Below are 25,866 nucleotides of genomic sequence, written 5' to 3' on the forward strand. Positions count from 1 at the left end.
AAATTACTATCCACCCAGCTTCCAAAAATACTAGTAATGAAAACTGATTTAGGCAAACATTAAATTTGACACCACCAGTGAACTGCATGGCTCCAGAGAGCAACTGCAAGACAGAGATGCTCAAGCCTGTTTCTGATTAAGCAGTTCCCAGCTGGTAGGCTGTGCCCAATGACTATCTAGACTCCAAGTCCTTCCTGATAGAGCAAAGGCTCAGCTATCTACACTGGTCATAAATCTCCCCACTGAAAGGTGAGTAGCTTGAAAATTCCCTGGCTTTCTGTCATACAGGATAGTTGCATATCCATTAAATTACGTGTTGTAGATATGTATCTAAGAAGAATACATGGTGTTTGGTTATTCCTAATTAACATTCTTGCCATCTGATTCTCATTAGACTCAATCAACTGTTCCACTAATCTTGTATTTTTCTTCCCAAGGGATTAACATTGATTTATTTCTATTTTTTTGGTCTTATGAACACAGAGGAAGGTCATACTGCTTCCTCCAGGGTGGATCCATTCAATAAGGAGCTGCACTGTTAAACTTGACGTTATCATCAATAGAGCAGAGCTGCCACAATGCTGCTTATTTTTAAGTGAATTTCAATGCCGTTCTCTTGAGTACAGCAACATGCATCATTCCACTCCACAACACACACAAGCCACTTGACAACTCATTAAAAATATATATAAAAAAATGGAAGTCAGGGCTGTGTTCCAGGGAAGCCCTACCAACAGCCAAACTCCATCCCTAACTTAAAAATAATAAAACACAAAGTAATTACAAAATGCTTTTGGGAATAGAAGGTCTTCCACAGAAAAAGGAGATAGGAAGGCTGGACAGCAAATGGGCCTGCAAGAAATGCTTAGCTGGGCACTCTGGGTTTCAGGTCACATGTAAGGAGGTATGAATTCAGTCACTGGTGGTCTGGGCAGGGCAGCCTACATGCCTGACTGGGGAAGCACTGTTTCAGGTTTAGTTAAGTCGTACTTTCAGGGACCCCTGGGGCTACCCATTCCCTCCCTTGTAAATTGATTGAGCTTCAGTACCACACAGAGCAGATTGTTCTTCCCATATCTCATCCTGGAAGGCTGCTCTGGAAGGCTGCTCCAGAATGTCTGCCAGGAAACCTTTTCAATCTCCAGAAACAATTTATAGCAGGTCAAGCTGCATCCTTTAGTTGATACAGCTTTTCCCTCCCCACAGCATTCACTATTTGGTTCCACAGGTATCTGCAGAGGGCAAATGTATCCTATCCCAGTCATCGTTTTGCTAACCTGAGAAGTCAAGTTTCTCTCTTGCCCATCCCAACCACCAAAGGTAGTTTGGGTCTTTTTACCCTTGCTCTTTTTCCAGTCAGGGCTTCTCCCTCTTCAGCACTTCTGCATAAACATAGGCAAAAGCCTCATTGACAATATTAAACAGCAGCTCACTGATAGACTGAAGCTTTATAGAAGCATGGAGAAAGACAAGAGGAAAGGAGCCACAAAAGTGTTTTCTACATGTAAAAACTGTACAAGTTTAGATGTCACAAAGAACAAACAGGAAACCTATATTAAGTTCCTGCCTCAAGAGCTGAATTTTCCAAAGGGCTGAGAAGTTCCTCCCAATTTCTTGGTCCTGAATTGTTTGTTCTGTTGTTTTCAGACAGTCCTTCAACACTACTGTAATAAGCTTCTGACCTAAGTGTACTTTCAGATTCTTGTAGTGAATTTTATTGGACAAAATAGCAAATAAATAGCATTGAAAGAGCCTTCTGGGGCAAATCAAGGTTGGCTTTATCTCCTGAAGAAATCCACAAGGTGGGACAGAAAAGGAAGCAAGAACCTGTTGAATGAATAATGGAAAAGAAGTAATTTTAACTCTGAATTAATTACGTAAGTATTTTAAAGTAAGCAGTAATCTATGCTTTTTGCTGCCTTTTCTACTTCCTTTCCAATGCTTTTCTCTCCCTTTCTCTCTTACACTTATATATCACCATTTGCCTGTTCTCCAAATGTACTGGAGAAATGCAGTATATTGAGAGAAAAAAAAAGAGTAAGAAAATTTGTGAAAAGCGCATAGGGATTTCCCCACTTTGAGAAAAAACTTATGGAGTGGGCTAAACTGTTTAATGTTTTGTATTATCACACTAGTCCAAAAATATCCTGCGGGAGACTAAGACTTAGCAAATTCACCCTTCCAGTGTTTTCTTGTACTCTTCATATTAGGCAGACCTGAGAGAGTCTCAGACTTTGTAGCTGCCCAAGCTGCATCACAGAAGACGTCACTGGTCTTCCTTTGGGTTACTAGAATCTCCTGTTGACTGTCACTGTTACTTAAAAAAAAAAAAAAAAAAAAAAAAAAAAAAAAAAAAAAAGGAAGGCACCTTGTTCGAGGTTGCTCCAGTTTCGGAAAGGCTTGTAATGACTGTCTACTATAAAGCTTTTCCTACCTTTAGGTCTCTCATCTCTCTCAAAAATTCAACCCCCTTCTCACCAGGGGAAACTGCAGAACTGTACTGGTACAAAGATGTTCTGCTTGCACTGAATTTGCAGAGCAGAAGGATGCATTCACTGTCAGAGAAAGGAAGCATTCTCCCTCCTCCCCTGCAAAAAGCTATTTTTTGCAGGTGGTGTCATATCCTATCCCCAGGAAGAGATGGCTGTGCTTACTCTGTCCTTCACAGCACCACTGTAACAATTTATCAGTACAAAGGAGGGCAAGGCTCAACACATAGGTGAGGCAGACTCCTCTAACAAAAACAAATCTTTGTGAGAGGAATGAATAGTTTGCAGAGCTGCGTCCTAAATCCCACTCCCAATGCAATAATGTTTTCGTCACTACTTACATTTAGGGACATCAGAGTACTCAGAGCTGTAAAGCAACATCATCTGTGCTGAACAGTTGCAGCACCTTGCACAAAATAATTTGTGGTCCAAAAGCCCAAATGAATAAAGCACCATAGAAATCAAGACATATAATTAGAATAAATACAATTTTGTGCTTATAGAGCCCCTGTCACCTAAAAGTATGCACAGATATTAATTAAGCTCCACAAACCCCGAAGAAGTAGATTAGCAGCTTCATCCTTGTTTTACAGAGGTTTAGACTAAAGTGTGACACATAAACACAGCTGAAAGTGCAGCAGAGTTGCCTGTGCCAGAGAGGCTCCACCTCCTCTCCAGCCCTCTGCAGTGAATTGCCTTGAATGGAAAACAACTGAGTTGCAGCTCTTTGCTCTCTGGAACAGGAAGGATCAATCCTGTTCAATATCTTTATTGATGATCTGGATGAGGGGATTGAGTCCATCATTAGTAAGTTTGCAGATGACACTAAGCTGGGAGCAGGTGTTGATCTGTTAGAGGGTAGAAGGGCTCTGCAGAGGGACCTTGACAGGCTGGACAGATGGGCAGAGTCCAACAGGATGGCATTCAACATGTCCGGGTGCCGGGTTCTGCACTTTGGCCACAACAACCCCATGCAGAGCTACAGGCTGGGGTCAGAGTGGCTGGAGAGCAGCCAGACTGAAAGGGATCTGGGGGTACTGGTTGGCAGTAGGCTGAACAGGGTGCCCAGGTGGCCAAGAAGGCCAATGGCATCCTGGCTTGCATCAAGAATAGTGTGGCCAGCAGGAACAGGGAAGTCATTATTCCCCTATATTCAACACTGGTTACACCACACCTTGAGTACTGTGTCTAGTTCTGGGCTCCTCAATTTTAAGAAGGACATTGAGACACTGGAACATGTCCAGAGAAGAGCAATGAGGCTGGTGAGAGTCCTCGAACACAAGCCGTATAGAGGAGAGGCTGAGAGAGCTGGGGTTGTTTAGCCTGGAGAAGAGGAGGCTCAGGGGAGACCTTATTGCTCTCTACAAGTACCTGAAAGGAGGTTGTAGCCAGGTGGGGGTTGTTCTCTTCTCCTAGGCAACGAGCAGTACAACAAGAGGGGACAGTCTCAAGCTGTGCCAGGGGAAGTTCAGACTCGAGGTGAGGAGAAAGTTCTTCACAGAAAGAGTAATTGGCCATTGGAATGTGCTGCCTGGGGAGGTGGTAGAGTCACTGACCCAGCAAGTGTTCAAAAAAGATTGGACGTGGCACTTGAAGCAATGGTTTAGTTAGTCATGAGGTGCCAGGTGATAGGTTGGACTTGATCTCTGAGCTCTTTTCCAACCCGGTTGATTCTATGATTCTGTGACCCACCCTGTTGCGCAGCAGTAGCAAAGCCCTAGGTTTAAAGAGTTTTCATAAATGGCATGGAATGGTGCTCAGTCTGGGAGGAGAAACCAGGAGCTTGCTCAGTCTCATGCATTTGCTTTGGGCGCTCAATGCCAGATCATCACCTCTGTCAGCACTCCCCACAAAACAGCCCTAGTTAATACGGTTCATGGCTTCTCAGGTTTGAAGGACATGGCATACAGAGCATCTTACATTCTTTGTGATACTGGGTTTTATTTTTCTATTTCTATGCATTCCACTATATTATGACTTAGAAGTCACACTGGCCTAGCATCACACATGCATAATGCAATTAAAAACGATAGTCAATAAATAAATCAAACCTTAAAATTACCCTCTCTTGAAGCAGGTTTTACATACAGACATTTTGGATAATAAATATAAACAATAAATACATCTGATAGCATCAAAAACATTTAATGATCTCACTGTATAGATGTATTTAAGAAAAAGCATAGCATTACTAGTAAAGCTGCAATTGTTCTTATGTAAAAGTTAGAAATCTATTTTGCTGTCATCATCTACTGAAATTCAAGTTCTTCTGACAGTAATTTCTCAAAGACTCCCTCTAAGTATTTGTTTAAGCAGTTCCTGCAATAATGAAAAATATTCTCAGTATCACAAAAATACTACAGCTGTTCACTTAATCAAAATTGCTCAGTCCTTAACTCTGCTTATCACCTTTGCCAAAGCAAGAGGAACATCTAATGCAGCTAGGAAGAAACATCTCCAAAACCAATTAAAACAGTTTGCTCATTGTGCTCCAGATACAATTATCCACCTAATTACACTTAGGACAAATGCACAGTTGTCCCAACTAAAGGGAGATGCATTTTAACAGTGACATTCGATTCTCTGTACACAAATACAAATAAAAAAGGAGCAAGAAACGCCACTGGAAAATTGAAACAGACCACAGCAAACTTACCCACAAAACAGCAAACAAATTTGATAAACTAGACAGAAGGTAGCTCCTTAGATGATAAAGAACTCTATTCATGTGAAAACTATGCTCTTTCGTTCTCACATTTAAGCATGCATTAAGAAACATTCTAGCTTCAGCTTTCAAGGTACAAATACTTTTAATTAGGGTCCCAGCTACCTTACAAGACATACAGACTTTGGTATGATGGAGCTATGATATTTACCCATGTTGAGAATCTGCACCATGATTTATATGATTACTTCATGGCAGCACAAAACAAATCCCCAAGGAAGCAATGCATGTCATCCTTGAAAATATTAAGCAATCAAGCCATGATTTTATTAAGTGAATGGATGCCTTTGAAAACAAGGACACATGCACCATACTGTGAGGTAAAATGAAACAAATGAACAGAAATAATTCATTTCCATGTTCTAATCAGTGGAAACTGCCATCTTCAAATTATCCCAATGCTACCAAATGTGAGTCTCGAGCCAATAGGTTGACTCTTCTACTGAAATGAATGTGAAATTGCATCCTAAATACACAATGAAGGCCAAATGAAAGAGCCCAAGACTCTTCTTTATAAAAGCTTTTTCTTTTCATTCAGCCCTTGCATCCATCTGAACAATTAAGAGCAGAAGATTTAAACAAAGGATCGTACAGTTTTAAAATGTTCTAATCTAATCAAGAACAATGTACTGACATTTGTGTTCCACCAGCTAAAAAGATGTCTCTGGCAAGCAGAATGAAAAATATATATCAAAGACTAGGACTGCATGCTTGCTGGCTGTGTAGTATTCGGACTGCAGTGCTGACATCTCTTCAAGGGCCTAAGACCACACCACCACACTGCTCACTGCTGTTACAAATCACCATGCATTCATTAGAGATTCTGAATGTACAGAAATAAAATATAGCCCCTAAAGGTATGAGGAGACAGAAACAGGGCTATGATAATGAGATCAGGTTAATACAAAACATTTTAAATAACATGTTGCATTGGTATGAAAATGTACATAGGTATCAATTATATAAGCAGCTGACTACAGGACAGTGAGGGGTTTTTTAACACTGAGTCTACCATACTGCCTTTGAAGCTAAGTTAATTTTTTCTAAGTGCATTATTTGCTCTAGCCTCATCTTAAAAAGAACAGTAAGAAGGTCAAAGAGAGGCAACAGCAATAATGAAAGGAATGGAACTGGTTTAGTGACAGGTATCTATGAAGTCAGCAATGGGAGGGAGGATGAGTAAGAATCATTTATGCATTATGTCTTTCAAAAGAATAAGATACATCAGTCTGGCTAGGAATAGCTGCATCAAGAACATACAAAATTTGGCACTTCTTTGTAGAGCAGAAAACAGACCTTGAAAAAAGGTAGTGTGAATGCTGAAAGCTAACACAGGCTCATGGAAAGCTGACAAAGGAGAAATCTACAGTGAATTACTAATCTACATCTACTTCAGGATACTCCTGAGAGAAGTCACAACCTTACAAGTACCATATGTTCTTGCCCTGCTCTCACTCTTTCCTAGACACTTTCTTACACTGCTGTTGGAGAGAAGGACTAGTCGAATCCCTGGTCTGACCTGGTACAGTCATGACAGTGTTAAGGTTAGTATCTACTTGAAGAAAAAAAAAAGTCATGGTATTAGCTTCAGATTCACTTCAAGGGGGGGATGACTGAATGAAAAGCAGCTTTGCAGAAAAGGATCTGGTAGACAACAAACTGGCCATAAGCCAGCAACATGCAGCAAAGGCACCTAACAGTATACTGGGCTGCATTAGGAGAGTTGCCTGAAGGACAAGGGAGCTGATCTTTCCCTTCTACTCGATACTGGTGGGACCACACCTGGAGTCCTGTGCCCAGTTCTGGACTCCCCAATAAAAGAAGACATGGACATCCTGGAGACTGTTCAGCAAAGGCCCACTGAGATCATCAAGGCACTGGAGCATCTGGCGTATAAGAAGCTGAGTTGAGACTGTTCAGCCTGCAAAAGAGAAGTCTCAGGCTGGACCGTATCAGTATGGTCTTCACTGGCAAGGGCTCCAGCCACACTATTGGAATAATGGAAGACAATGGCAGGGACTGGAAGAAGGAACTGCTCATTGTGAGTGAAGATCAGGTTTGTGACCATCTGAAGAAGGAGATCTGGTAAGATCATAGAGCAGATCCTCCTGGAGGCACTGATGAGACAGAAGAATAATGAAGAAGTGATTTGGTACAATTTGGCACGGCTTCACCAAGGGCAAATCCTTCCTGACAAACCTGGTGGCCTTCTATGAACAGGTCACAACATCAATAGATGAAGGTCGAGCAACTGACATCATTTACCTGGACCTGAGCAAAGCCTTCAACACTGTCCCGCACCACATCCTGGTCTCCAAGCTGGTAAAGTCTGGGTTTGATGGATGGACCATTCAGTGCATAAAGAATTGGCTGGATGGCTGCACCCAAAGAGTGGCTGCCAATGGCTCCATGTCCCAGTGGAGGCCAGTGACAAGTGGAGTCCCTCAGGGATCAGTACTGGGACCAGTCTTGTTCAACATCTTTGTCGGTGACATGGACAGTGGCATTGAGTGCACCCTCAGCAAGTTTGCTGACGACACCAAGCTGTGTGGTGCAGCAGACATGCTGCAGGGAAGGGATCCATCCAGAGGGACCTTGACAGGCTGGAGAGGTGGGCCCATGACAACCTCATGAGGTTCAACAAGACCAAATGCAAGGTCCTGCTTCTGGGTCGGGGCAATCCCAAGCACCGATATAGGCTGGGCAGGGACCGGCTGGAAAGCAGCCCTGAAGAAAAGGACCTGGGGGTGCTGGTGGATGAGAAGCTTAACATGAGCCAGCAGTGTGCACTTGCAGCCTGGAAAGCCAATCACATCCTGAGCTGCATCAAGAGAAGTGTAGCCAGCAGGTCGAGGGAGGTGATTCTCCCTCTCTACTCTGCTCTGGTGAGACCTTACCTGGAGTAGTGCATCCAGATCTGGAGCCCCTGACATGCTGGATTGTATCCAGAGAAGGGCCACGAGGATGATCAGAGGGCTGAAGCAACTCTCCTACGGAGACAGACTGAGTGAGTTGGGGCTGTTCAGTCTGGAGAAGAGAAGGCTCCAAGAAAACCTTCTTGTGGCCTTCCAGTATCTGAAGGGGGCCTACAAGAAAGTCAGGGAGGGACTTTTTACGATGTCAGGTAGTGATAGGACGGGGGGAATAGAGCAAAACTAGAAGTGGGTAGATTCAGGTTGGATGTTAGGAAGAAGTTTTATACCATGAGGGTGGTGAGACACTGGAACAGGTTGCCTAGGGAGGTGGTAGAAGCCCCATCCCTGGAGGCTTTTAAGGCCAGGCTGGATGTGGCTCTGAGCAACCTGATCTAGTGTGAGGTGTCCCTGCCCATGACAGGGGGGCTGGAACTAGATGATCCTTGAGGTCCCTTCCAACCCTAACAATGCTATGATTCTATGCTATGTGACTGTAAAGCCATTTGGCATGGCTGCTGATTTTATATATTGCAATCCAGAGTCCTGAGGGAATTGACTGATGGAGTTACCAAACCACTTCCCATGTTATCTGAAAAGTCCTGGCAGTCAGATGAAGTCCCCTGGTGGACAGAAGAAGGGAAATACTGCACCCATTTATAAAAAAGGTAGAAAAGAAGACCCTGAGACCTGTCAGTCTCACCTCTGTGCCTGGGAAAATCACAAAACACATTCTCCTAGAAGCTCTGACAAGGCACATGGAGGACAGGGAGGTGAACTGAGACAGCTAGCATGGCTTCACCAAGCACAAATCCTGCCTGACCAACCTAGTGACTTTCTATGATGGAGTGACTATATCAGTGGACAAAGGAAGAGCTGCCATCTGTCTGGATGTCTGTAAAGCTTTTGATACAGTCCCCTACAACATCTTTCTCTCTAAATTGGAGAGATATGGAATCAATGGGTGGACTGTTTGGTGGATAATGAATTGGTTGGATGGTTGCATCCAGAGGGTAGTAGTGGTCAATGGCCTGATGTTCAGATGGAGTGGGTGACAAGTGGTGAGACAGGCTGAGAGAGTTTGGATTGTTCAGCCTGGAGAAAAGTAGGCTGCAGGGGGACTGTACTGTGGATTTTCAGTATTTTAAGGGGGCCTATGAGAAAGATGAGGACAAACATTTTAGCAAGGCCTGTTGCAACAGGACAAGGGATAAAGCAGGTAGATCTAGACTAGATACAAGGAATGATTTTTTCACAATGAGGGTGGTGAAACACTGGAACGGGTTGCCCAGAGAGGCGGAAGGCATCCCATCCATGGATACACTCTACGTGAGCTTGGACTGAGCTCTGTGCAATCCCTGATCACTGTGGTGGGGTTGGACTAGATGACCTTTAAAGATCCTTTCCAACCTAAAGCATGATATGATTCTAATAAATCAAATACATTTTCATTAGATTATGTTTTCCACCTATTTATGTGGTCACAACATAAAAATACATTATGAAGGCTGCTTTCCATTTTAATCTTCACAAAACCTCACCAAACAAAATCCAGTATTGTTTTGCTATCAAGCATAGGGATAATGCAGGGCAGACAACTAGACGGCATTATGATAACATCATTATCAACCTTGCACTAGCCTTCAAGAGAAGTAAGGAATCATTACAATCTTCCACTGCAATCAATAAGAAACAAGTGTGAGTCAAGTGAATTCTTTTATTTATTCTTTTTTTTAAATTGTATTTCTTTGTTGTATTCATTGAATCCGGCACACTGACAGAAATGAGGGTGCTCATTTCCTTCCTGTTAAAATACAGCATTCTCTTTCTTCTGAAAGAGAACTTTTGAACTGAAACTTGTTGAAAACTGCTCTAACTCAACTAAGTGCTATGTGAGGTGCCTGCTGGGCAGGAGTCTTCAAAATTATCTCTGTATATTTTTAGTTTATCTTGCAATATTATGTATATACCTTTAGGACTCAAATCTAACATGTTGGCATTGATTCTCTCCTCTAAATCAAAAGGGAGGAGAATAGTACGGAATGCTCCACGGATGGGAACTAGCAAATTTCAATGTCTTCCTCTAGTAACATAGAGGTAGGTGGATTTCTGCATCACTTTACAAGGAGTTGTCATCTGCCCCAGCTTATGTTATATTTTCTGACTTTGTTGTGCACGTGTCAGTTCTGTTATCACCATCCCAAAGGTATGTATATCATGATGTTATACAACCAACCCAAATGTAGTACATTTAAAAGAAGTAAGCTGTAGTTATTTGGCTTGAAATTGTGCATCTGGTGAGGGTGACTGGTCAGAGTGTAAGACAAGGGATATGGGCTAAGCTCTCGTTTCTGGACCAGTGAAGATACCTCCTCAATGGAAACTCCATCAGCCCCACTGAAATGGATAACTGCTCCATGACTTTTGCAAGCTGGCCCCCAAATGAGTGTGAGGAATGGAAGAAAAGAAGAGGGCTGTTCCAGTAAAAACAGGGAAGGCAGAAAAGTATGAGATAGAACAAGGAGAAATGTGGGGGGAAAAAAAGTAGCAAGTTGTTATTTCCTAGAGAGCTGTGGTCTTACAGTATGTAGAGTTTTTAAGGGCCAAGCCAAGCCTGTCAGAAGACAGCAAACAGTTGTTCAACCAAACAAGTAGCCCCACAATTCAGCAGAGTACTTTGGCACATAAGTATGCTCTCTATTGCCCTAAAACCTGATTCTGTGTGTTTTTTCTAAATGAAAACAGAACTCCTCAGCAAATGTGCTTCCTTAAATTAGGCCAGTAATATTTACTTTGTAAAGGCCATTAGTGATTCTAAACACAGGCTTAAGGATCCCATGGCATCACTTAGAAACGGCAAGTGTTAGGGAGAAACAACATAACTAAGTGGTATTTTCAACATGCCTGTGGTTTCCTAACCAAGTGCCAACAGCCCTTGCAGTGAAGCAGTCTGCTACCCACCTCGTCAGATGCACTCAGCACTGCAGTGCTGCTGTACAGTGCTGCTCTTCCATGCAGCAGTGTGCTTTATACCCAAAGCACATTGATTTGACAGCTATTGTAAACACTCTGTGGTCACGGTATAACACAGCCCATTTCAGCTACACAGAGAAAGAGCCTGTGTTTCTTATGGTGGTGACTTGACCCTGTGTCCATTGACACCCAATGGACTCATTCATTGCTAGATGTGTGCCCTTCATTTAAAGCCAGCAATGCTCTTCAGGTTGGGATTTTCCAATTATAGCTTTGACAACCCAGTTCAGAGAGCCCAGGGGAAGAGACATGACTACTTTGCTAATTGATGCTGATACACCAGGGAGAATTGTCACTGTCTACAGCGGAGTTTTCTCTTAAAGTGGACTAGGTCAGTTGGATGGCAATTGCATTAAGTCAAACAGTAATTCTCATAATCAGGCCCTCTTTCTGTAACTTATTAGATACCCACAACAGTATTGTTACAGGGGAACACTATTTACTCAAAGGTTTGGGGTAATCAGCACTAAAACAGAACGTGTGAATTGAGTTTCAGCTGCTGGTGTATACAAGTTGGAAGACACTAGGAACTAGCTGATAATCTAGTTTGGCCTTTTGCATAATCTAAGACACAGATTTTCCTTTGGTAAGGGACTGAACATACTGTGCTCAAGAACTTGTAATTTCAGTAACAGTACAGCTAGTACTTGGCTAATTCAGAAAGGCATTCAGTCTTCTTACGATGGCCTGGAGGAGAATTTACCATTTTATCCTGTTACATTTTATGTTACATTTTATCCTCAATTGTATAAACCCAGTGGTAAGATTTCCTTGGGGGACACTGTCTCATTCAGTACACAGGACAAAATCACTTAGCTAGCAGCTATTCGATATTTTATTTTTGCCCCTTTTATTTGATGCATAGCCCTAAAAGTTGTGTTTACTGCACATTATTCCATCTCTGTTCTGAAGGCAAAATGATTAATTTCTTTGCAGGCTTTTCCATAGCATTCATCAGATGCTTCTAACTTGTTATGTGCAATTTCCTAGCTTTTGGAAAAGCATACAAAGGAATGCCATTATGAGGCATCTTGCAACTACTGCCATGACTCATAACAGCAGGGATAAACCAGACCTTTGCTATCTTACAGGTGTAAACCACAGGCTGCCAGCATGGCCAAAGGAGATGAGGCACATGCTTCAGCAAGTGATTTTCACTAGATAATTGCTGGTGCCAGGACAGGAGGATGCAGTATTTTAAGGAGACTGAAGGCTATGGAGTAGAGTACAGGATCATGCTCCTTTTTCTCTCTTGTAAGACTGAGCCCTTTTAATTCATTCTTTCCAACATGCCCACCCTCCAACCCACATGTCTCAGCCTGGTTACTTAACCTCATTCTTCTTATTAGTCCAGTCTTATTCAGTGTTACCTATATTATATTTTCTATCTAACCTTATCTCATTCTGTTACTGAGTTTATCTTTCCTCTTTCCTATTTGCTTATAGACTGAGTCTCTGCTCCAAAATTTCCCATCTCAGTCTTTTTCACCTCTCCTAAACTTTACTTCTGTCCCTTGACTAAGAGATGATGGAGTATATTGGGGTTTGAAAGGAATGAGCATTCACAGACTCCTTAGAAGTTTCAGAAATACATATTTACTAAGTGGGTGTAAAATAGGTTTTTAAAGGCAAAACCATTAGAATTTTTTTGAAATGTGTTTTAAAATTTGGATAACCTAGGAAAAATTTTCTGAAGTATGGCTAAAAGCACATTAGTACATTACAAAGATTACCCATTCCTAACAAAACCTAGAAGATACTAAAGGACAGTAAAGAAGATGTCACAGAAGCCTTTAAGGTCACTTCTTTAGCCTCATTTTCAGAAATAGTGAAGCCATGTTGGATGACATTTTCCAACGTAAGCTGGGCCAGAACAGATGTGCATCTCAGATGTGCATAAATTTTGATTCCAAATTACTATAGTTTCATAAAATTGCAAGCAACTGAAATGGGAAGACACAGTATGTGGTTCTGCCCATAAATAAGACAAAAATGAAAGCTACTAGCAGCATGTTGGCATCTAACTTGATGCTGGTTTTGATATCAGTGACTTGTCAGAAATCATAATGCTGAGCAAAGAATGCCATTCCATCTTGCCAGGTATTTACTGACTGATTTTGTAAAGGCTGGATCACAGCAATAAAGTAATATTATTGCTCATATAAATGTGGGATGTGCATAGCAGTTTTGTAACCTTCCTTTGACGCATGTACCAGCTATTCGTTTGCTGGGTTTGTACTAAACATTTATTATTACCAAGTATCTCAGCCCTTGCCTCTAGGTTCTCTCTATGTTCTCTCAATTATAACTTCACTTTACGTTTGTCATCTTGTGCACTGATACCCCACCTTCAGTTTTGGAGTTGTGTGCAAACCTCATCAGGTCCAAATTTATGCTAGGAAATACCCATCTGCTAGCAAAGACACAAAGCAGTCACAAGGATATAGAATTCCTGTAAAAATTATATCAGTCAAGAATCCCAGAGAGATCTAGTAATGGCTACAGTTAACAAGACACCTTATTGATTAACTGTTCTGATTTCACAGAATCACAGAATGCCAGGTTGGAAGGGGCCCCAAGGATCATCTGGCCCAACCTTTCTAGGTGATAGTGCAGTTGAAATGAGTTGGCCCAGCACCCTGTCAAGCTGAGTCTTAAACCTATCCAATGTAGTGGAATCCACTACTTCTGCTGGGAGACAATTCCAATGTTTAACTGTTCTCATGGTGAAAATTTTTCTTCTGGATTCCAATCAGAATCTCCCCAGGAGTAACTTGTACCTATTATCCCTTTCCTTTTCCATGTGACTCCTTGTAAAAAGGAATTCTCCCTTGTCCTGGTAGCCACCCTTTATGTACTGGTACATAACAGAAATAGGGTTTGGTTTTCCACAAAGCTCTCTGTATTACTATTATTGAGCTCTAAGCCCTATGTCTGTAAATAAGTTTGTTTTGAGGATGATGCAACAGAAAAAATACTTGCTGGATAGGAGTGTTACTAAAAAAACCAAACCACAAGTGTGGAGTCACTGTCCCTACTCAAGGTTGGAGCCTAACCGCAGTTTAAGACAGTAACAGATTCATTTTATAGCAACTCACAGTTTACCTTGATTTGAGTAGACACAAGACTCTAGGCCAAGGTTTACAAACCCTGTATTTCACAGTGATTTACTTTGATCTATCAACCACAAATGTAATGCTTAGTTAGTAGAAAAAGCAGAAAAGACAAAGCAGTGAATTGACTTCCAAAACTATCGGCCTTTGTCAATTAAATTATTTAGTCTTGACACAAGTCCTGATTAGTTAAAATCATTCAATCCAATCTTAAAATAGAGGTTCAAGCTACCCAATTTATTCTTGGAACAGTCACTTCCTCTCAGGATTAGGAAGACAATGGCATCCAGAGCAAGCATGACCCCTCTCCCCTCTTATTACAGTTAATCAGGAACATAAATACTATAATGGAGCTGAGCCCCTGCAAACTCACCAGGCTGTGCATAATTTCCACTCCAGCTGGATTCACTGTGAGCGCTTCATCATACAATTGCCTAGCCTCCTCCAAATTGCCTTTCATCTCTGCAAGCCTCCCACGCATGTACAGTACAGCATGAGATGTGGGGAAAAGACTAGCTGCCTCCTGGATACAAAAGCCTGCTTCTTTGAGATGCTGTTGTTCCATGAAGAGTTCAGCTAAAAAATACAAAAACAAAACCCAAATATCACCCTATCATTAACTGAAATAAGTAACAGATCTTTCTTCACATTAATTACATAACATCTTTCTTAAGCGTATTAAAACTTGAGGTGATGATCCTGCACAGTCCTTACTATTATGGTTAGTGCTTACTATCACAAGTGGGTTCACTGAATGGATCTTTTTTCAGCGCTAAGGGCTCTATACAGATGTTCATGAGCATCTTTAGGTGTTGTTCTGACAGAGGGTGGCCTCAGGGATTGCTCAATCAGGAATGTAAACAGTGCTGAACTGAGCCCTCAGGAAGCAGGGCTGGTAGCCACTTGGAACCACCACGTATGTCCAAATAATCTTGGGGAAAAAAGAACAGAATAAGCCATCACCGTCTACTGAGAATTTTAAACATGTCAGAGGAACAGGTTACATCTGACTGCACCAGACATTAGATAACTTATTCAGAAGCGTATTTCCACATTTTAAGATGATTAAAAGTGTTTCTCCGTGCTTGTCTGGTTTATGAGATAGCTGTCTCTTAACTTTTCAGAGACTATTAGAATCAAAAGGCTTTTATCACAGAGACTTATTTATATTGTGTATTTGCACATTTACTTCCTCATATATACTGTACAGAAAACCAAAACAGAGGTCGTGCAATAGACTGCTTAGTCATTAACTTTCTTTAACTATCAGCAACTCTCTTAGTGGTTTTCTCAGAAAAAAAAAATGCAACAGGCATACTAACATCCTTGACTATGAGCTTGTTAGTAAAACAAATTTCATGTTAAACAAATTTCACGATATAGCTCATGGTTAAACTGACCTTTCCCAGGATTTGGACTAGATGTTCATTGTATTGGACTGGATGACTGTTGCAGGTTCCTTCCAACTGAAATAGCCTGTTCTAATTCTAGGTTTATTATGCATTAGATTCATACAAAAGGCTTCAAAAGAGACATTCAATTTTTACTGCCACATGTCACTGAAATGGGAAACTGTCTTTTATATGTACATATATATATATACACACATATATATATGTATGTACACATGCACGCACTTCTGTATATAAAATAACTTTCTCTCTTCATACAGCAGCCGTTGCTCTTTGGTCCATAACAGATTTGTCTTCTACACAATACACTGGGCTCCAGGTTCAGATAAATAATTCTGATGTTAGACACTGCTGAAATTCCCTGACTTTAAAGGCAGTAAATATTCTCAGGAAGTCTCTGTGATGGTGAAAATTCCTCTTAAAATAGCTTTGAAACTTTGCCAGTTTCAGATTGGTGGCAGACCCCGGTAACTGTGGAGATTTGACCTGATGACATGAGAGCTTCACAGCTTCACATCTCAAAGGCAGTCCTGCCTGACACCATGGAAAGGTTCCTCCTTGGCCTATCTGACATGAGACTGGGACCACAACTAGCCCTTCTACTGGCACACTGAAAACAATCATGTACTGAAATGACAGCACGGCCAAACACCCTTTCACTTCTGAAGCATTTCTTCTAGAAGAAGGGTGAGACACTGTCAAGAAAATGCTTGAATATTTCTTAACCATCCCTAGGTTGTGCTACAGATAAATGCCATTCTCCAAGGCTGTCAAAATTAGTTCCTTGGTAAGAGCTATATTTTTTAAGAATGACTCACATACATTTCTCTGGTTAATCATTATACAATCTCAGCATGCATCCTGTCCCTCGGCTCCAAGAGACTGCGGCTATCTATAAGAACAGAAAGCAAGGCCATGTACCTCATCAAGATGAGTATGTGCACAGTCTTATTGAAAGGTTTGTGGGAGGACAGTATTTTACTTGCACTTCCCAAGAAACCAAAATTTTCCTGCCAAGTGCTGCATAGCAGCTGATGCTGTGTATGTGGCAATAATAAGGACAGGGGTGTGCAAAGTGATGTTTCCAAGCTTGAAGATAAACACTTCATTTGCAAAGCACAAACTTTGTGGCACAAAAGAAGGGGTGAAATCTCGCCACTGTTTGAAGTCAGCAGAAGTCCTGGATACTTTTGTATTAAAAGCTCTACTAGCAACTAACAGTATAATGTGGTTTGTTTCATTTCAGAAAAAAACTGGGAGCAAGGGGGTTTAGATGTGAAATCATGCACAGTTGGTGTTTCAATGCATACAAAATGGAAAGCACTTAGTCTTTCTTCCAGTGGTGCCTGTAAATCATCTTCAGTAATAACAATTGTTTAGAGGAAGTGCTGCAACACAGAATCTAAATAAGATTTACAAATTGTATTTTATGGTATGGTAATGTAGCATATTAAAGTTCAGTCCATTTCTTTGCAGGCTCAATAGTCACTAAAAATGATTTAATGGTGTGGGAGGCTTAATTTGCATAATAAAAGAATGAGAGAGAGGTGCCTTTGGGTTACAAAAGGAGTGCACCCACCCAGCTAAAAATAGACAGGACTGCATTAAAATGTGTTTTCTGTAAACTCATTTTTCACTTCTATGACATTCTCATTTTATTTACAGATTAACAAGATATTCTTATGCAACATGGAATACAAACGTAAGTAGAGGCAGAAATCAAACCCCCAAATGAGGAGTTATTAAATTTATCACAGCAATACAGATGCCCCCTCAATAGTACTGAAAGTACTATACCACCTGCCTTTGTTTTACCTGGGTTAGCAGCTTCCTGTCCACTGGGTTATTCAGCATATCTCCTTGTATCACCTGATATGCTAACCAAATCAGCAGCCTTTGTGAGGAAGTTCTGTTTTAGAGACATGGCACCCAGTTACAGTCCAAAGCAGACACTATTTTCTCAGGCTGATACAGGTGCAGAAGATCTGCATTTTTATTGTGTGAAAGGCTCAATACTTCAGGGAAAACATTTACGAGCCTCCAACTGTTGGACTACGTCATTCATGGTACTGACATTCTTCACAACTCTGACTCTAAAACTCTGAGGTTTGCAAGCTTCCTTGTTCGTTTTAACACCATCTTCATAAGAACTTAAACAAATTTATATTCTGTTTAAAACTAAGTACCACCAAATGCTCACTAAACACTACTGAGCAAAGAGAGATGATCATCCTGGATGTATCCCCTCCCCATTGGCCTTTTTGGAGCAATTAGGAAGAATTTCCTCATTTTTACCTATAGGTATGGGCTGATTCAGTGCACTGTATGCAAAGACAGGATGAAATCATGAAGTGTCTCCTTTCATTCACTAACTGAAGCTTGAGCCTGCACCCACTGAGACCATGAGCAGATATCAAGCAGACTCCAAGGTCCAGCCTAGCATGATTAATTTCTTTCTTATATTCATTTTATGCTTCCCTTCTGTGCTCTCTTGCAGTACTATGCAGCTTACTCTACTGTTCTTCCAAACAACTGCAGTCTCCTCTTGTGGCTATGGCCTCCTTTATCTTGACTTGCAACTAGACATCCACTCATACTTAGGTTAGCTCTTTCTGCTAGCATTTAAGATCATCTCCAGTGAAGATCCTTAATCAAGTGAGAATTGCCAGAAGCATATTATCTACTCGCTCTCCAGATCAGTAACAAATGCACACACCAAGAGCCCTTTCCAGGACACTGCCAAAGCCAGCTCTCTTACAGTCAGGCTCCTTTTTCTCACGCCAAAGATAAATCATTTGAGAGAGATCAGTTAGGGAGTCCAGAGAAGTAACAACAGCGTAATCTAGTCATGGCTGCATCACAGTGCTAGTTTGAGGAACAGAGCTGCTTGCCATCACCTTGAACACCAACTCTACTTCCTGTTTCCTAATTGTTTCAAAGCAGTGTCAGGAGTGATTGTGCTTGTCACCACGGAAGCAGCAGCAAATGTAATTCTAGCGAAAAAAAAAAAAAATCAAGCAGATCTGAATTCTATTTATGCAGTGCGAACAACCCAAGAGTTAAAATTTCATTCCTTGCTAATCTTGTTTGCTGTTATCCAAGATCCAGCAAGTAAGTGCCACAAGTAGACTGCTCTATATGACTTGGTTGTGTGTGCCCATCAGGGCTGAATAAAGCACCTGTCTGCTCTTTGTCCACCCCAGAAATGCTACTGCATTGCAAAGCAGCCAGAGCAAAGCAGCCAGATACCCATCAGGATGGCACAGTGGGGAACAGCCCTTTCACACGTTAAGAAGGTGAGAGCACCTGTGAGGATGTGTAGGGAGATGATTTCTGTTCCACATCATCTGCCTCCAGGAGCTATTAACACTTGTTACCGAAACAGCCCTCAGCCAGCAGCCCACTCCCTCTGAGACAGCCCGGCCTTCAGCAATGAATACAGAGCTATTACTGTGACAAATGGTTCCCCCACTGCCTTTCCTTTCTGGCAGGTGATGTTTAGTCATTGTTCCATGTTATGACACCACCCTGCCATGCAGTAGCTTACCAATTCATGGGCAGATTAGATTAAAGATGCCTCAAGGTGTATCTTGACTGCAATAATTTCACTTGATGCAAACCTTTGACACAGAAATCAAGAGCAGAAACTGCTGCTACATGTTCCTACTCACCTAAGCCCAGCCGTTCGCTCTTTTGAATGAGGCAATAGATTTACATACTCAAATCCTGCTGTCTTTGCATTATGTAACTGGTAATAAACTGCAGTCCAGGGACCTGCCTTTAAATTCCCAAGCTTTGGGTCTCACAGGGGCTGAAATGACCACTTAATTTCTGTATTTACAAATGCAGCATTAGAGTGAAAGTTTCTGGAAGTGACACAGAACTACCACAAGCTACCTTATATACTAAATGGCACAGTCAAAACATACTTGAAATACTAGAAGATAGCTGGGTCCTTTATGTGAAGTGGGGCTGGTAAGGACACAGTTCTCTTAGCTGGAAGAAGGAAGTCACCATCTTTTAGGCAGTAAGACTGATAAAGGTGACATAAAAATTGCTTCTGCGGAAAGAGCACCTTTTGGATTTTCTTGTCCCTGCTCTCAAAAGATGTATTACTGGCTATAGTCAAAGAAAGGATTTCTAAGTCTTCATATTACATTCTAGCCAAGTATAATTTCCCAGGTACTTGAAGAACCAACAAGGAGGAGTGCAATGCTGGACCTGGTATTAACAAACAAACAAAGACTAGTTGTAGATGTTAAGATTGGGGGTAATATTTGCTGTAGTGACCATGACAAGTTAGAGTTTAATATCAACAGACAAAGAAGCAGGGTGATAAGTAAAATTTCAATCCTGGACTTTAACAGGGCTAACTTTGCCCTCTTCAAGACTCTACTTAGAAGTATCCAGTGGGCTAGGGCTCCAGAAGGAAGGGGATCCCAAGAGAGCTGGTTAATATTCAACTACTGCCTCCTCCAAGCTCAAGAAAAATGTATTCCCTTGAAAAAAAAAAATCAAGTAAGGGAGTCAGGAGACCTGCACAGACAAGTAAGGAGCTCTTAGAAAAACTCGAAAAAGGAGGTTTACAAAATGTGGAAAAAAGGTCTGGTCAATTGGGAGGATTACAGAAATACTGCCAGAGAATGTAGAGGTGCCACAAGGAAGGCCAAAGCCCTCATGGAACTGAGTCTTGCCAGGGAGGTGAAAGAGGACAAGAAGATTTTTTTCAAATACATCAATGACAAAAGGAAGAGCAGGCAAAAGGTGAGCCTGCTACTGAATGATATGGGAGGTATGGTAACAGAGGATGCAGAGATGGCAGAGTTGCTGAATGCCTTCTTTGCCTCAGTCTTTACTCCTAAGTCCAGCCCTCAGGAACTCCAGTCTCTGGAAGCAAGAGAGCAGAACTGGAGGGAAGAGGTCACTCCACTGGTCAGTCAGGACCAGGTTAGAGATCTTATACCAACTGAAGACACACAAATCCATGGGCCCCAATGGGGTGCATCCATGAGTGCTGAGAGAGCTGGCTGATACTGTCGCTGACCCTCTCTCCATCATGTTTGAAAAAACATGGAAAACAGGAGTGGTGCCTGATAACTGGAAGAAAGCAAATGTCACTCCAGTCTTCAAAAAACGGAAGAAGGAGGACCCAGGCAACTACAGACCAGTCAGCCTCACCTCCATCTCTAACCACATGGAAGACAATAAGGTTATCAGGAGTATCCAACATGATTTACCAAGGGGAGATACTGTCTGACTAATCTGATAGCCTTCTATGAAACCATAACCAAATGGGTAGATAAGGGAAGAGCAGTGGATGTCATATACCTTGACTTCAGTAAGGCTTTTGATACTGTCTCCCATAACATCCTCATAGAAAAGCTCAGGAAATGTGGCACAGACGGTTGTTGCGTGAAGTGGATTGCAAACTGGCTCCACAACAGAGTTCAGAAGGTTGTCATGAGTGACACAGAGTCAACCTGGAGGCCTGTGGCCAGTGGTGTTCCCCAGGGATCAGTACTGGGTCCAGTTTTGTTCAATATCTTTATCAATGACCTGGATGAGGGCATTGAGAGTACCCTCAGCAAGTTTGCTGATGATATAAAATCGGGGGGGGAGAGGGGAGCTGACACCCCATCAGGCTGTACTGCTATCCAATGAGATCTGGACAGGCTGGAGAGCTGGGTGTAGGCAAACCTCATGAAGTTCAATAAGGACAAGTGCAAGGGGAGGGATAACAACAGGCACCAGTACAGGCTAGTGGCTGCCCTACTAGAAAGCAGCTCCATGGAGAAAGACCTTGGAGTCCTAGTGGAGAGCAAGTTCTCCACGGGACAGCAATGTGCCCTTGTGGCCAAGAGAGCCAATGGTATCCTGGGGTGCATTAAGAAGAGTGTGTCCAGCAGGTCTACGGAGGTTCTTCTCCCCCTCTACTCTGCCCTGGTGAGACCACACCTGGAATACTGTGTCCCAGTTCAAGAAAGACAAATTCTGGAGAGAATCCAATAGATAGCCATGAGGATGCTTAGGGGACTTGAGTACCTCCCCTATGAAGAGAGACTGACAGACTTGGGGCTGTTTAGCCTTGAGAAGAGAAGACTGAGAGGGGATCTCATCAATGTGTACAAATATCTGAGGGGTGGGTGTCAAGTGGAGGGGGCCAGGCTCTTTTCAGTGGTGTGCAATAATAAGACAAGGAACAATGGGTTCAAACTTGAACATAGAAGATTTCACCTCAACATGAGGAGAAACTTCTTTACAGTGAGGGTGATGGAGCACTGGAACAGGCTGCCCAGGGAGGTTGTGGAGTCTCCTTCTCTGGAGACTTTCAAAACCTACCTGGATGCATTCCTGTGTGGACTACCCTAAGTGATCCTGCTTTGGCAGGGGCTTTGGACCCGATGGTCTCTGGAGGTCCCTTCCAACCTCTAATGTACTGTGACACTGTGATTTTCTGTCTCTGATATGAAGAATGTCTTGCTTCCTTCTTCATTTGTACATTTGTACATTTGTACATTCATGTGTACACTTAATCACTTGCCCCCAGACTTCCTGAGCAGCTGAGGAAATGCTAATATCTGGCACCCTCTGTTCTCTGGGTACCACAGTGCAACAGCTTTGCCTCCACCTCTTGGAAGAAGATCTACAGACTGCTGAACAAAGAGCTGCTGCCTGTTTCCTTCACAAGCAAGTGTTCAACGCACACATGCCTGTTTGCATGTCCCAGATTTCCAGAAACTGCATGTGCTCTTTGAAGACTGCCCATCCAAATGGATTATCAGTCCAGAAAGTTTCGTGTCCTGCTCCAGCAAAGAGAAATATCCAGAAGCCTCATGAATGGGGGAGGTAATCCAAAATGCCTAGCACCAATATAAGGCCAAGATCTTTTTGACTTTTCAAATTCGCTGTTGAAAGAAAATAAAATAAACCAAGTTGGCAAGTGTAGAATAAAACTTAGTACCCCCCTGAGAACATTTGGTTGAAAAGAAACAGGGTATTTCCTGATCCTTAGCCGCATTAGAAAAGTGTAGGACAGAGACTGCTAAACAGGAGGATTAGCAGAACCACTGCTGGCCTCTTAACCTCATGAGCAACATTTTAAAGGGAACCAAATCGACTCACTTTACTACTGCTATCTCCACTGTGAAGTGTTCCTAAACCCTCCTAGTAAGTAAACACTGCAGGGCAGCCATCTTTGCAGTACATCTTTATTCTCCTCAGCAATAGCTGTGTAATAAAGGACTCCCTCCTGTTCCCCCTCACCAGGCTCCAGCTTTTCATACTGTTTTGCATCACAGTAAAGAGCCACAAAAATCACCAGCACTTAGGGAGCTCAAGAACTCAAGCAGTGAATGTGGAAGCTCTACATTTGAAATTCTAAAATTTCAAGGCAATTTAAAAAAAAAAACATAAAAATACTAGAATTGCTTCAACAACATGGGATGGTATCTGATCCCAGCTTTCTGGCAATGTCAGTCTCCCAGACTTGATAAACACCTTTAATATCAGAGCTACCAATTTGACAGGACTTAGGATCACCAAAGGCTGCAGGAAGGAAGAGCATTTAAGCACCTCTCTGCAACTTGTGCAAACATAAGCTGTGCTGGTCAGCTGAGGGGCAGGGGAGGGCCTTGCTGTACTCTTGGCTCCTGCCAAGGTGCCTGCTGTGCAGCTCTAGGCTAGCCCCCTAGCTGCAACACCACATTCTCGTGGAACAAAGTCTGTCTCCTCTAACACAGCTTTTTCCCAGGAATTGGCCCATACAGAATAAAATAAATAAATCCCAAGCATTTTGTGCAGGGGAAAAAAAAAAGTTCCTGCTGTACATAACTCGAGGGAGCAGATGTTTTTCCATTAGCTCACTGTCCTCTGCTACACTGGCTCTCCGTACATTTCTTGTTTGTGGCATGTTCATTACAATAGTTTTTCCTAGGGTAAACTTCAGGATGTTACAGAGAGACAGCAGACAGCCCGTTCCAGCCCTGCTGTGACTACATGAAATAGTTATCCTAGTAATTTTTCTTTAAATGCTCCTTTAAATTAGCCTCAGGTCTACCTGGTGAGGTTCAGAGACTGTGCTTAGCAGGCATTCAGCCAATCTTAGATCAAATTACCAGACCTACTTTGCTGTGAGTGGCCATATTTGGTAAAGTATTGGGTTAGTCAAGAAGCTAAATTGTCAGATATAAAGTACTAGTAAAGACAAACAAAGTAGACATTGTAGTTTAAAGTAAAGCTTAAAATAATATAGCAATGGGAGCTGGAATATTAGAATCCTTATTAAAACTGCTTGCAGCATTCTAAAATGCTCTGGATAAATAAAGCATATGGTTAGTCCTGCCTGGAAATATAATCACACATACTTCAGATGAAAAAAAAAATCCAGTTACCCAAAGATCTTAAAACTACGAAAACTACTTGTTTTCACTACTGACAGGCTTTGCTCTGTGTCAAAAGTGAGCCTATAAAAACAGTCAAATGGAGATAAATTTTAGCAATAAATTTGAACCTTCCAAGTGCATTTTCCTTAGCCAAACAGCACAATTGTATTTTCTAAACAAAACTCAGGAGTACTGGAATGATTTTCAAAATTAATTAAGGGGTAGAAATAGTTCCTAGGTTAGACATTTCTCTTGGTAACACATGAAGTATTACAACCAGTAGTCTCTATGATTCCTCTTGCAGCTCTTTCTGCAACAAGCATTACTAGTGCCACAAAAGTTTCTTCTCTCAAAGCTGAAGTCAAGGTCTCATTCATGAAGAGCAGAAAAGGGAGAAATGAGTATATGGACCATCTTATTCTGGAGGTGCACCACCACAGCATGTGCACTGCAGCACCCTTCCTGAGTACTGCCTGAAATGAACAGTTTCTCAGAATTGAAGCCAAGAACAAGGTTTAGACTTATTAATGTTGAAGTCTAACGAAATGACTCTCTCCTTTTAAGAAGCCATTAGATTTCAAGAGGACTAAGGCATTGTTAAAAGGGACCAGACAAGCTGTGTTAACAGTCTTTGCTGCAGAACACTTGAAAACAAAGTATGCCTATTACTATTCCAAGCATGCCTGCTGTAGGGAGTGGACAAACTTTCTAGTCTTTGGGGACAGCAGAGCTCGTACTCTTCCAAAGCTAATTGTAACTACCTGTAGAGAAAACAGGAAGATATGGAAGCCCACTGAGGAAATCTGCTAAGTTCCCTGCTGCAGATGACTGTACTCCCAGCAGGTTCTAAAAGAGAAGTCTGGATTTAACATTAACAGTGAGAATTCACAGTTCTATTTTGCTGTGTGAAAGCAAAGAAGAGGACTCTTTCCACAGACCACAGATTCATTTAGTAGCTCTTTGGTTGCTTACATAAAGTTTAAAAAAATTACTTTGTCAAAGTTCACTGAGCATTGTTGCAGTGAAAGACAAGATGCAGCATCCATTACAGTGCAGCACAACTGGATTTAGCAGCTTAATTTCCAGACCTCCTTCTTTATTATCTTCCCCACTCAGTTGTGCTGGTCATAAACCCAGAAAAGTTACAATTAAACCCACTAAGTCTAAGACCTCTTATGTGAAAAATAAGTATCTTTATCACAGCACAAAAGAGATTAACTATTTGCAGAGGGCTCACAGCCTGGCCTTTAGCTGATATTAAAGGTGCCAATTGTGAGGCCCTTCGGGAGCACAACAAGGGCTCTCCAGCAGCTCCAAGCGACTGAGGATGTTTCTCTACAAGACAGAAGCTCCTAGTGCAGCTGCAGTACCATCTGATAGTTACCACCCATTAACAGTCCCTTTTGCAAGTGTATGTTGGCTTTGTAGCCTGGCCTGGCTGCTGGAGGGCTGCAAGAACAGCCTCACATAGCTATGGGATAGATGATTTTGTACACCCCTTTTTAATCTAAGTGCAGAAAGCTCTGACCAAATCAAGTTGGTATCGTTCGTTTCATGCCTTGAGATACAGAGAGGCAGGGGAACTGTAATGGCACTAACAGAACCCAGGCACAGCCTGGTGCTCTAAGTCCACAGCCACACACAGAGACATGGCAAGCTGCATCCTCTTAGTGTCTGAAAAGGACAGATGTTTTGTTATAAATTTACAGTGGTAAGAGGTTAGGAAATTGTAATAATTTTATCTAAAGATTTACGATTCACGCTATAAAGGTTAAAGGGTTAACGACAACAAAAATGACAC

At 42.0% G+C, this 25,866-nt stretch overlaps 1 protein-coding gene across 1 annotated transcript in view; it reads right to left on the reverse strand.

Annotated features, from left to right (window-relative positions):
• TTC7A (tetratricopeptide repeat domain 7A) overlaps positions 1–25,866 on the reverse strand; it is a 181,703-nt gene that overhangs the window by 23,293 nt on the left and 132,544 nt on the right. The window contains exon 19 of the mRNA XM_054399317.1: positions 14,646–14,848. Within this exon, the coding sequence (XP_054255292.1) occupies positions 14,646–14,848 (203 nt within the window). The remainder of the gene's footprint in view (positions 1–14,645; positions 14,849–25,866) is intronic.

The sequence above is a fragment of the Indicator indicator genome, chromosome 2 (genome assembly GCF_027791375.1).
Source record: "Indicator indicator isolate 239-I01 chromosome 2, UM_Iind_1.1, whole genome shotgun sequence".
NCBI lineage: Eukaryota > Metazoa > Chordata > Aves > Piciformes > Indicatoridae > Indicator > Indicator indicator.